We start from the raw sequence: 14,175 nt of genomic DNA on the forward strand, positions 1-14,175 counted from the left end.
GAGAGAGAGAGAGAGAGAGAGAGAGAGAGAGAGAGAGAGAGAGAATGTTCAATTAAATTTAGTCAATTGCATTCTGAAAGTGGAAAAAGGGTGAACTCTGAAAATGACAATGACAATGTGCGACTAAATGTATTCTTGACCAAAAAGAAAAAGAGAGAGTATTAAACATGATCTCCATACTATGGAAATGAGATAGCATTAGAAATATAGAAAGTTAAGATTACGGCCTCTGGGTACCCGCACATTTTGAGTAATGTAGGAACTGAGATATTTTCATGTACTGTACCTAAATATCTTGGACTATCATGGAATACTGTCTGAAACAAAAAATCTTAGAGGACCTATTGGAAGAACAGGCTATCGAAAGGAACAGTTAGGGTAGAAAACAGCGCAATATACAGCAGTGTAGGATATATGTACCTAAAGAACGGACAGAAGGATATCATTCACAAAGGGTAACACGATAGATATAGGGATTAAGATGTGAAGACGATCATAAAAAAATGAATCATGTATTTTACGTATGAAAAAGGATACTATTAAGAATCATATTCATGAATCAACATTGTATGGTACACTTATGTTCAAGAATGTACTATACTGTCGAGGTTGAGAAGTATAATGCGTAAAACTAATTCATTAAAAGATTGGTGGTAATGAAGTGGTTCATCTGGAAATGTGAAACAAAAAAAAATTTCCATGCTTGCCAAGTGATATGAAACAGAGAATATTGTAAAACGTACACTGTATCTCACCATATTATGGACGATGTTCCCTATATCTCTTGAATATATACTTTTTGAAACAACAGAAACTGAAGCATGAGAAATGATAATGACTGGTGTTGGTGAGGAGTTGTTGCTGCGTCTGCATGCCCGAGTTCCTGCATGTTTGTACGTACGAACCTTATTGTTGGTCTCGTGTTTGGGGTCAGTTCGAAACAACATAGGAACTTTATGACAAATATAAATTATAAGTCAGGTGAAATCTTTTTTCCAATGTTACATAGTCATTTGGACTTGCTTACTACTCAGTTCCTCAGGAAGATGAATAGTTTAAATGTTTGCCATTATTTATGATATTTGGTATGTGGTTTCAAACGCTGTTCTGCTGAGCAGCAATGATTGTAGTCGGCAACACAGCCTTCTCCAATGTGCTGCCGATGACTCTAGAAAAATTCTATAAGAGCAAATGTTTGTCGGCAAAATAGCCTCTGACTCGGTGCCTTCTTTTGAAACGGGATTAATGCTATGTTACCGTTCAGGCATTGATTAGTTAAACGGAATTTTACCGACTAGTTTGTACACCTGATAGTCAAAAGTACTTTACAGATTTAATCATACATGAATCTAATCTTGGCTGAATTACGTAATAAAACAGGCATTTCTGCAGGTGATAATATTTCACATTATTGTTATGAATGTTGGAAGTACTTGTTTATTTTATACGATTCGGATATGAAGGGAAGGCTTGGTCTCGAAGTAAATTATTGTGTTGGAAAAAGTTGGCGTTATCTCTGCATCACTAAAAGCTTTGGTTATAAGTGATTTTAGGTAAAGTTACAGTTTAGGGGCACCACACAACGTAGCATATAAATTTGGCTGAAACACACACTTATTAATTCATAATACTTTGAAGAATTTATATAGACCGAGGTTGCATGATTTGGGGCATTTTGTTCATTCTTACTAAGAGTTATGGAACAGATGTGATGATCTGGTACAATTTTGGGTAAAATTAGAGAAATGCATTTATGAAAACAAAACATAGAAAACTCCTTTAAGCCTCATTTTAAGCAATATTCCATTTTATCATCAAATCATGCCAAAATCTGTCATCATTTTCCTTCCACTTTCGATACATGAGGGTGGAGGAATTGAATGCTTTCAGTAAACACTAAATACAGTCATTGGGTGAACAACTTCCAGTGCATCCACCCTCCTCTGCACAGCTCTATCTATAGCCCATGCCTCGCAACCACATAACATTGTCAGAAACACTATTCCTTCAAACATACCCATATTTCCTTTCCGAGATAACGTTCTCGCCTTCCACACATTTTCAACTCTCCCAGAACTTTTGCCCCCTCCCCCACCCTATGACTCAATTCTGCTTCCATAGTTCCATCCGCTGCCAAATCCACTCCCAGATATCTATAACACTTCACTTCCTCCAGTCTTTCTCCATTCAAACTTACCTCACAGTTGACTTGTCCCTCAACCCTACTGTACCTAATAACCTTGCTCTTATTCGCATTTACTCTCAGCTTTCTTCTTTCACACACTTTACCAAACTCAGTCACCACCTTCTGCAATTTCTCACCCAAATCAGCCACCAGCGCTGTATCATCAGTGAACAACTGACTCATTTCCCAAGCTCTTTCATCCACAACAGACTGCATACTTGTCTCCCACATTAGCGAGGTAGGGAGGGGAAACAGACAAAAGAATGGCCCAACCCACCCACATACACATGTATATACATATATGCTCACACGCGCACAAATACACACCTATACATTTCAACGTATACATACATGTACATTCACAGACGTACATATATACACAAGCACATATTCATACATGCTGCCGTCATCCATCCTAGCCGCCACCCCGCCACACAATAAATGGCACATCACTCCCCCCACAAGCATGTGAGGTACTACTAGGAAATGACAACAAAGGCCAAATTCGTTCACACTCAGTCTCTCGCTGTCATGTGTAATGCACCAAAACCACAGCTCCCTTTCCACATCCAGGCCCCACAAAACTTTCCATGGTTTATCCCAGACGCCTCACATGCCCTGGTTCAATCCATTGACAGCACATTGACCCAGGTATACCACATCATTCCAATTCACTCTATTCCTTGCGCACCTTTCACCCTCCTATATTTTCAGGCCCCGATTGCTCAAAATCTTTTTCACTCCATCTTTCAACCTCCAATTTGGTCTCCCACTTCCCCTCGTTCCCTCCACCTCTGACACATATATCCTCTTTGTCAATCTTTCCTCGCTTATTCTATCCATGTGACCAAACCATTTCAATACACCCTCTTCTGCTCTCTCAACCACACTCTTTTTATTACCACACATCTCTCTTACCCTTTCATTACTTACTTGATCAAACCACCTCACACCATGTATTATCCTCAAACATCACATTTCCAACACATCCACTGTCCTCTGCATAACATTATCTAAGGCCCATGCCTCACTACCATATAACATTGTTGGAACCACCATTCCTTCAAACATACCCATTTTTGCTCTCCGAGATAATGTTCTTGCCTTCCACATGCTCTTCAACGCTCCCAGAACCTTCGCCCCCTCCCCCAACCAGTGACTCATTTCCACTTCCATGGCTCCATCTGCTGCCAGATCCACTTGTATATATCTAAAACACTTAACTTCCTCCAGTCTTTCTCCATTCAAACGTACCTCCCAATTTACTTGGTTCCTCAAACCTACTGAACCTATTAACTTGCTCTTATTCATATTTACTCTCGGCTTTCTTCTTTCACACACTTTACCAAACTCAATCTCCAACTTCTGGAGTTTCTCACCTGAAGCAGCCACCAGCACTGCATCATCAGCGAACAACAACTGACTCACTTTCCAAACCTATCATCCACAACAGACTGCATACTTGCCTCTCTCTCCAAAAGTCTTGCATCCACCTCCCTAACAACCCCATCCGTAAACAAATTAAACAACCGAGGAGACATCATACACCCCTGCTGCAAACCAACATTCACTGGGAACCAATCACTTTCCTCTCTTCCTACTTGTACACATGCCTTACATCCTTAATAAAAACTTTTCACTGCTTTTAGCAATGTACCTCCCACACCATATACTCTTAATACCTTCCACTGAGCATCTCTATCAACTCTATCATATGCCTTCTCCAGATCCATTAATGCTACATACAAATCCATCTGTTTTTCGAAGTCTCACATACATTTTTTAAAGCAAACACCTGATCCACACATCCTCTACCACTTCTGAAATCACACTGCTCTTCCCCAATCTGATGCTCTGTCCATGCCTTGACCCTCTCAATTAACACCCTCCTATATAATTTCCCAGGAATACTCAACAAACTTATACCTCTGTAATTTGAGCACTCACCTTTATCCTATTTGCTTTTCTACAATGGCACTATGCATGCATTACACCAATCTTCAGGCACTTCACCATGAACCATACATACATTGAATATCCTCACCAACCAGTCAACAACACAGTCACCCCCTTTTTAGATAAATTCCATTGCAGTACCATCCAAACCTCCCACCTTGCTGGCTTTCATCTTCCCCAATACTTTCACTACCCCTTCTTTGTTTACCAAACCATTTTCCCTGGCCCTCTCACTTCGCACACCACCTCGACCAAAACACCCTATGTCTACCACTCTATCATCCATGATATTCTAGAAACCTTCAAAATACTCACTCCATCTCCTTCTCACTTCACCACTACTTGTTATTACCTACCCATTAGCCCCCTTCACCGATCTTCCCATTTGTTCTGTTGTCTTACGCACTGTATTTATCTCCTTCCAAACATCTTTATATTTTCCCTGATATTTCATGATACTCTCACCCCATCTCTCATTTGCCCTCTTTTTCACCTCTTGCACCTTTCTCTTGACTTCCTGCCTCTTTCTTTTACACATCTCCCTATTATTTGCATTACTTCCCTGCAAAAATTGTCGAAACACATCTCTCTTCTCTTTCACTAACAATCTTACTTCTTCATCCCACCACTCACTATGCTTTCTAATCCGCCCACCTCCCACCTTTCTCATGCCACAAGCATCTTTTGCGCAAGCCATCACTGCTTCCCTAAATACATCCCATTCCTCCCCCACTCCCCTTACATCCTTTGCTCTCACCTTTTTCCATCCTGCACTCAATCTCTCCTGGTGCTTCCGCACACAAGCCTCCATTCCAAGGTCATTTACTCTCACCACTCTCTTCACCCCAACATTCTCTCTTCCTTTCTGAAAACCTCTACAAATCTTCACCTTCGCCTTCAAAAGATAATGATCAGACATCCCCCCAGTTGCCGCTCTCAGTACATTAACATCCAAAAGTCTCTCTTTCAAGTGCCTATCAATTAACATGTGATCCAATAATGCTCTCTGGCCATCTCTCCTACCTACATACATATACTTATGTATATCTCTCTTTTTGCAGGAAAATAATGCAAATTACTGGGAGACATATAAAAGAAAGAGGCAGGAGGTCAAGAGAAAGGTGCAAGAGGCAAAAAAGAGGGCAGATGAGAGTTGGTGTGAGAGAGTATTATTAAATTTTAGCGAGAATAAAATGATGTTTTGGAAGTTTATAAGTAAAGTGTGTAAGACAAGGGAACAAATGGGAACTTCAGTGAAGGGGGCAAATGGGGAGGTGATAACAAGTAGTGGTGATGTGAGAAGGAGGTGGAGTGAGTATTTTGAAGGTTTGTTGAATGTGTTTGATGATAGAGTGGCAGATACAGAGTGTTTTGGTTGAGGTGGTGTGCAAAGTGACAGGGTTAGGGAAAAGGATTTGGTAAACAGAGAAGAGGTAGTAAAAGATTTGTGGAAGATGAAAGCCGGCAAGGCAGCAGTTTTGGATGGTATTGCAGTGGAATTTATAAAAAAAAGGGGGTGACTGTATTGTTGACTGGTTGGTAAGGTTATTTAATGTATGTATAATTCATGGTGAGGTGCCTGAGGATTGGCTGAATGCTTGCATAGTGCCATTGTACAAAGGCAAAGGGGATAAGAGTGAGTGCTCACATTACAGAGGTATAAGTTTGTTGAGTATTCCTGGTAAATTATATGGGAGGGTACTGATTGAGAGGGTGAAGGCATGTACAAAGCATCAGATTGGGGAAGAGCAGTGTGGTTTCAGAAGTGGTAGAGGATGTCTGGATCAGGTGTTTGCTTTGAAGAATGTATGTGAGAAATACTTAGAAAAACAAATGGATTTGTATGTAGCATTTATGGATCTGGAGAAGGCATATGATAGAGTTGATAGAGATGCTCTGTAGAAGGTATTAAGAATATATGGTGTGGGAGGCAAGTTGTTAGAAGCAGTGAAAAGTGATTGGTTCTCAGTGAATGTAGGTTTGCGGCAGGGGTGTGTGATGTCTCCATGGTTGTTTAATTTGTTTATGGATGGGTTTCGTTAGGGAGGTGAATGCAAGAGTTTTGGAAAGAGGGGCAAGTATGCAGTCTGTTGTGGATGAGAGAGCTTGGGAATGAGTCAGTTGTTGTTTGCTGATGATACAGTGCTAGTGGCTGATTCATGTGAGAAACTGCAGAAGCTGGTGACTGAGTTTGGTAAAGTGTGTGAAAGAAGAAAGTTGAGAGTAAATGTGAATATGAGCAAGGTTATTAGGTACAGTAGGGTTGAGGGTCAAGTCAATAGGGAGGTATGTATGAATTGAGAAAACCTGGAGGAAGTGAAGTGTTTTAGATATCTGGGAGTGGATTTGGCAATGGATGGAACCATGGAAGCGGAAGTGAATCATAGGGTGGGGGAGGGGGCGAAAATTCTGGGAGCCTTGAAGAATGTGTGGAAGTCGAGAACATTATCTCAGAAAGCAAAAATGGGTATGTTTGAAGGAATAGTGGTTCCAACAATGTTGTATGGTTGCGAGGCGTGGGCTATGGATAGAGTTGTGCGCAGGAGGGTGGATGTGCTGGAAATGAGATGTTTGAGGACAATATGTGGTGTGAGGTGGTTTGATCGAGTAAGTAATGTAAGGGTAAGAGAGATATGTGGTAATAAAAAGAGAGTGGTTGAGAGAGCAGAAGAGGGTGTTTTGAGATAGTTTGGTCACATGGAGAGAATGAGTGAGGAAAGATTGACCAAGAGGATATATGTGTCAGAGGTGGAGGGAACGAGGAGAAGTGGGAGACCAAATTGGAGGTGGAAAGATGGAGTGAAAAAGATTTTGAGTGATCAGGGCCTGAACATACAGGAGGGTGAAAGGCGTGCAAGGAATAGAGTGAATTGGAACGATGTGGTATACCAGGGTTGACGTGCTGTCAATGGGTTGAACCAGGGCATGTGAAGCGTCTGGGGTAAACCATGGAAAGTTCTGTGGGGCCTGGATGTGGAAAGGGAGCTGTGGTTTCGGTGCATTATTACATGACAGCTAGAGACTGAGTGTGAACGAATGGGGCCTTTGTTGTCTTTTCCTAGCACTACCTTGCTCACATGAGGGGGGAGGGTGTTGTTATTCCATGTGTGGCGAGGTGGCGATGGGAATGAATAAAGGCAGACAGTATGAATTATGTACATGTGCATATATGTATATGCCTGTGTGTGTGTATATGTATACATTGAGTTGTATAGGTATGTATATTTGTGGGTGTGGACGTGTATGTATATACATGTGTATGTGGGTGGGTTGGGCTATTCTTTCGTCTGTTTCCTTGCGCTACCTCGCTAACACGGGAGACAACGACAAAGCAAAATAAATATAAATAAATAAAAAGATGTTTTGCAAGGAGGTAAATAAAGTGCGTAAGACAAGGGAACAAATGGGAACATCAGTGAAGGGGGCAAATGTGGAGGTGATAACAAGTAGTCGTGATGTAAGAAGGAGATGGAGTGAGTATTTTGAAGGTTTGTTGAATATGTTTGATGATAGAGTGGCAGATATAGGGTGTTTTGGTCGAGATGATGTGCAAAGTGAGAGGGTTAGGGAGAATGATTTGCTAAACAGAGAAGAGGTAGTAAAAGATTTGCGGAAGATGAAAGCCGGCAAGAAAGCGGGTTTGCATGGTACTGCAGTGGAATTTATTAATAAAGGGGGTGACTGTATTGTTGACTGTTTGGTAGGGTTATTTAATGTATGCACAATTCATTGTGAGCTGCCTGAGGACTGGTGGAGTGCTTGCATAGTGCCATTGTACAAAGGCAAAGGGATAAGACTGTGCTTAAATTACAGAGGTATGTTTTTGAGTATTCCTGGGAAATTATATGGGAGGGTATTGATTGAGAGGCTGAAGGCATATACAGAGCATCAGATTGGGGAAGAGCAGTGTGGTTTCAGAAGGGGTAGGGGATGTGTGGATCAGGTGTTTGCTTTGAAAAATGTATGTGACAAATACTTAGAAAAGCAAATGGATTTCTATGTAGCATTTATGGATCTGGAGAAGGCATATGATGGACTTGATAGAGATGCTCTGTTGAAGGTATTGAGAATATATATGGTGTGGGAGGTAAGTTGTTAGAAGCAGTGAAAATTTTTTATCAAGGATGTATGGCATGTGTACGTGTAGGAAGAGAGGAGATTGATTGGTTCTCAGTGAATGTTGGTTTGCGGCAGGGGTGCATGATGTCTCCATGGTTGTTTAATTTGTTTATGGATGGGGTTGTTAGGGAAGTGAATGCAAGAGTTTTGGAAAGAGGGGTAAGTATGCAGTCTGTTGTGGATGAGAGAGCTTGGGAAGTGAGTCAGTTGTTTTTTGCTGATGATACAGCGCTGGTGGCTAATTCTGGTGAGAAACTGCAGAAGCTGGTGACTGAGTTTGGTAAAGTGTGTGAAAGAAGAAAGCCGAGAGTAAATGTGAATAAGAGCAAGGCTATTGGGTACAGTAGGGTTGAGGGACAAGTTAATTGGGAGGAAAGTTTAAATGGAGAAAAACTGAAGAAAGTGAAGTGTTTTAGGTATCTGGGAGTGGATTTAGCAGCGGATGGAACCATGAAAGCGGAAGTGAATCATAGGGTGGGGGAGGAGGCAAAAGTTCTGGGAGCGTTGAAATGTGTGGAAGTCAAGAACGTTATCTTGGAAAGCAAAAATGGGTATGTTTGAAGGAATAGTGGTTCCAACAATGATATATGGTTGTGAGGCATGGGCTATAAATAGAGTTGTGTGGAGGAGGGTGGATGTGCTGGAAACGAGATGTTTGAGGACAATATGTGGTGTGAGGTGGGTTTGATCGAGTAAGTAATGAAAGGGTTGATGAGATGTGTGGTAATAAAAAGAGTGTGGTTGAGAGAGCAGAAGAGGGTGTTTTGAAATGGTTTGGTCACTTGGAGAGAATGAGTGAGGATTGACAAAGACGATATATGTGTCAGAGATGGAGGGATCAAGGAGAAGTGGGAGACCAAATTTGAGGTGGAAAGATGGAGTGAAAAAGATTGTGAGTGACTGGGGCCTGAACATGTAGGAGGGTGAAAGGCGTGCAAGGAATGGAGTGAATTGGAACGAAGTGGTATACTGGGGTTGACATGCTGTCAATGGATTGAACCAGGGCATGTGAAGCATCTGGGGTAAACCATGGAAAGTTTTGTGGGGCCTGGATGTGGAAAGGGAGCTGTGGTTTCGATGCATTATACATGACAGCTAGAGACTGAGTGTGAACGAATGTGGACTTTGTTGTCTTTTCCTAGCGCTACCTCATGCACATGCTGGGGAAGGGCGTTTTCATTTCATGTGTGGCGGGGTGGCGACGGGAATGAATAAGGGCAGACAGTGTGAATTATGTACATGTGTATATATGTATATGTCTGTGTGTGTATATATATATATATATATATATATATATATATATATATATATATATATAAGTATACGTTGAGATGTATAGGTATGTATATGTGCGTGTGTGGACGTGTATGTATATACATAAGTATGTGGGTGGGTTGAGCCATTCTTTCGTCTGTTTCCTTGCGCTACCTCGCTAACACAGGAGACCGACAAAGTATAATAATAATTAATAAAATATCTTTTTAAACCAGGCATTCCCAATCACCAGTCCTTTTTCAGCACACAAATCTACAAGCTCTTCACCATTTGCATTTACAACACTAAACACCCCATATACACCAATTATACCCTTAACTGCCACATTACTCACCTTTGCATTCAAATCACCCATCACTATAACCCAGTCTCATGCATCAAAGCTGCTAACACACTCACTCAGCTGCTCCCAAAACACTTGCTTCTCATGATCTTTCTTCTCATGCCCAGGTGCATAGGTACCAATAATCACCCATTTCTCTCCATCCACTTTCAGTTTTACCCATATCTCTCTTGAGTTTACTTTCTTACACTCTATCATGTACCCCCACCACTTGTTCTGTTTCCCCTTTTAGAAAGTAAAAGGAAGTACAAGGAAACAGACGAGAGAATGGCCCAACCCACCCACATACACATGTATATACATAAACACCCACACACACACACATATCCATACCTATACATTTCAATGTATACATACATATACATACACAGACATATACATATATACACATATTCATACATGCTGCCTTCATCCATTCCAGCCGCCACCCCGCTACACATGAAAAGACACCCCCTCCCCCTGCGAGCACATGAGGTAGTGGTAGGAAAAGACAACAAAGGCTTCATTTATTCACAGTCAGTCTCTAGCTGTCATGTGTAATGCACCAAAACCACAGCTCCCTTTCCAGATCTAAGCCCCACAAAAGTTTCCATGGTTTACCCCAGACACTTCACACGACATGGTTCAATCCTTTCACAGCACGTCAACCCTGGTATACCACATCGTTCCTATTCACTCTATTCCTTGCATGCCATTCACCCTCCTGTATGTTCAGGCCCTAATCGCTCAAAATCTTTTTCACTCCATCCTTCCATCTCCAATTTGGTCTCCCACTTTTTGTTCCCTCCACCTCTGACACATATATCCTCTTTGTCAATCTTTCCTCACTCATTCTATCCATGTGACCAAACCATTTCAATACACCCTCTTTTGCTCTCAACCACACTGTTTATTACCACACTTCTCTCTTACTTTTTCATTAATTACTGGATCAAACCACCTCGCACCACATATTATCCTCAAACATCTCATTTCCAACACATCTACCCTTCTCTGCACAACCTTATCTATAGCCCATGACTCACAACCGTTTAACATTGTTGGAACCACTATTCCTTCAAACACCCATTTTTGCTCTGAGATAACGTTTTTGCCTTCCACACATTCTTCAACACTCCCAGAACCTTCGCTCCCTTCCCCACCCTGTGACTCACTTCCGCTTCCATGGTTCCATCCGCTGCCAAATCCACTCCCAGATATCTAAAACACTTAACTTCCTCCAGATTTTCTCCATTCAAACATACCTCCCAATTTACTTGTCCCTCAACCCTACTGCACCTAATAACTTGCTCTTATTCACTTTTACTTTTGGCTTTCTTCTTTCACACACTTTACCAAACTCACTCACCAACTTCTGCAGTTTCACTCGAAACAATCACCAGCACTGTATCATCAGCGAACAACAACTGACTTGCTTCCCAAGCCCTCTCATCGACAGCAGACTTTATACTTGCCCCCTCTCCAAAACTCTTGCATTCACCTCCCAAACCTCACCCATAAACAAATTAAACAACCATGGAGGCATCACACACCCCTGCCATAAACTGACATTTACTGGGAACAATCACTTTCCTCTCTTCCTATTCGTAAACATGCCTTACATCCTCGAAAAAACTATTCACTGCTTCTAGCAACTTACCTCTCACACCATACACTCTTAATACCTTCCACAGAGCATCTCTATGAACTTTTATCATATGCCTTCTCCAGATCCATAAATGCTACATACAAATCCATCTGTTTTTCTAAATATTTCTCACATACATTCTTCAAAGCAAACACCTGATCCACACCTCCTCGACCACTTCTGAAACCATACTGCTCTTCCCCAATCTGATGATCTGTACATGCCTTGACCCTCTCAATCAATACCCTACCATATAATTTCCCAGGAATACTCATCAGACTTATACCTTTGTAATTTGAACACTCACCTTTATCCCCTTTGGCTTTGTACAATATTACTATGCATGCATTCTGCCAATCCTCAGGCACTTCACCATGAACCATACACACATTGAATATTATCACCAACCAGTCAACACCACAGTCACCCACGTTTTTAATAAATTCCACTGCAATACCATCCAAACCCGCAACGTTGCTGGCTTTTATCTTCCCCAATGCTTTCACTCCCTCTTCTTTGTTTACCAGAGCATTCTCCCTGACACTCACTTCACACACCACCTCAACCAAAATACCCTATATCTACCACTCTATCATCAAACACATTCAGCAAACCTTCAAAGTACTCACTCCATCTCCTTCTCACTTCACCACTAATTGTTATTATATCCCCATTAGCCCCCTTCACCGATGTTCTCATTTGTTCTCTTGTCTTACACACTTTATTTACTTCCTTCCAAAACATCTTTTTATTCTCCCTAAAATTTAATGATACTCTCACCCCAACTCTCAGTTGCCCTCTTTTTCAACTCCTGCACCTTTCTGTTGAGATCCTGCTTCTCTCTGTTATACATCTCCCAGTCATTCACACTACTTCCCTGCAAAAATAGTTCAAGCACCTCTGTCTTCTCTTTAAATAACAGTCTTGCTTTTTCATCCCACCACTCACTACCCTTTCTAATCTGCCCACCTCCCACCTTTCTCATGCCACAAGCATCTTTTGCACAAGCCATCACGGCTTCCCTAAATACATCCCATTCCTCCCCCACTCTCCTTACGTCATTTGCTCTCACCTTTTTCCATTCTGCACTCAGTCTCTCCTGGTACTTCCTCACACAAGTCTCCTTTCCAAGCTCACTGCCTCACCACTCTCTTCACCCCAACATTCTCTCTTCCTTTCTGAAAATCTCTACAAATCTTCACCTCCACCTCCACAAGATAATGATCAGACATCCCTCCAGTTGCCCCTCTCAGCACATTAACATTCAAAAGTCTCTCTATCACATGCCTATCAATTAACACTTCATCCAATAATGCTCTCTGGCTATCTCTCCTACTTACATATGTATACTTATGTATATCTCTCTTTTTAAACCAGGTATTCCCAATCGCCAGTCCTTTTTCAGCACACAAATTTACAAGCTCTTCACCATTTCCATTTACAACACTAAACACCCCATATACACCAATTATACCCTCAACTGCCACATTACTCACCTTTGCATTCAAATCACCCTTCACTATAATCCATTCTCATGGATCAGAGCTGCTAACACACTCACTCATCTGCTCGCAAAACACTTGCCTCTCATGATCTTTCTTTTCATAACCAAGTGCATAGGCACCAATAATCACCCATGTCTCTCCATACACTTTCAGTTTTACCCATATCCATCCAGAGTTTACTTTCTTACACTCTATCTCATACTCCCACCACTCCTGCTTCAGGAGTAGTGCTACTCCTTCCTTTGCTCTTGTCCTCTCACTAACCCCTGACTTTACTCCCAAGACATTCCCAGACCACTCATCCCCTTTACCCTTGAGCTTCATTTCACTCAGAGCCAAAATGTCCAGGTTCCTTTCCTCAAACATACAACCTATCTCTCCTTTTTTCTCATCTTTGTTACATCCACACACATTTCGACACCCCAATCTGAGCCTTCGAGGAGGATGAGCACTCCCCACATGACTCCTTGTTTCATCTTTTACAAAGTAAAAATTTATTTTAAACTCATTCACTGTCTCTCGCGTTTGCGAAGTGGTGCAAGGAAACAGACAAAGATTGCCTCAATCCGCCCACATAGACATGATTTTTAATTTTCTATTTTAGTATACTTTGTTGCTGTCTCCCGCGTTAGCAAGGTAGCGCAAGGAAACAGACGAAAGAATGGCCCAACCCCCCCACATCCACATGTATATACATACACGTCCCCACACGCACATATACATACCTATACAATTCAACATATACGTATATATATGCATACAAAGACATATACATATATACACATGTACATCATTCATACTTGCTGCCCTTATTCATTCCTGTCACCACCCCACCACACATGAAAAGACAATCCCCTCCCCCCCGCATGCGCGCAAGGTAGCGCTAGGAAAAGACAACAAAGGCCACATTTGTTCACATTCAGTCTCAAGCTGTCACATATAATACAGGGAAACCACAGCTCCCTTTCCACATCCAGGCCCCACAAAACTTTCCATGGTGTACCCCAGACGCTTCACATGCCCTGGTTCAATCCACTGACAGCACGTCGACCCCGGTGTACCACATTGTTCCAATTCACTCTATTCCTTGCATGCCTTTCACCCTCCTGCATGTTCAGGCCCTGATCGCTCAAAATCTTTTTCACTCCATCTTTCCACCTCCAAT

At 41.8% G+C, this 14,175-nt stretch overlaps 1 protein-coding gene across 6 annotated transcripts in view; it reads left to right on the forward strand.

Moving 5' to 3' along the window:
• Nucleotides 1–501: 501 nt before the first annotated feature.
• Nucleotides 502–14,175, forward strand: part of LOC139754648 (ethylmalonyl-CoA decarboxylase-like) — a 35,041-nt gene continuing 21,367 nt past the window's right edge. Inside the window, exon 1 of one of the 6 annotated variants that reach the window (XM_071672169.1) lies at nt 502–893. In XM_071672169.1, the coding sequence (XP_071528270.1) occupies nt 829–893 (65 nt within the window). In that variant the 5' untranslated portion in view covers nt 502–828. Of the gene's footprint in view, nt 982–1,044; nt 1,086–1,131; nt 1,393–14,175 lie in introns of those variants that run through there. The other 5 variants (XM_071672168.1, XM_071672171.1, XM_071672173.1 and 2 more) reach the window with 5 other exon arrangements.

Source organism: Panulirus ornatus, chromosome 17, assembly GCF_036320965.1.
Source record: "Panulirus ornatus isolate Po-2019 chromosome 17, ASM3632096v1, whole genome shotgun sequence".
NCBI classification, from domain to species: Eukaryota; Metazoa; Arthropoda; class Malacostraca; order Decapoda; family Palinuridae; genus Panulirus; species Panulirus ornatus.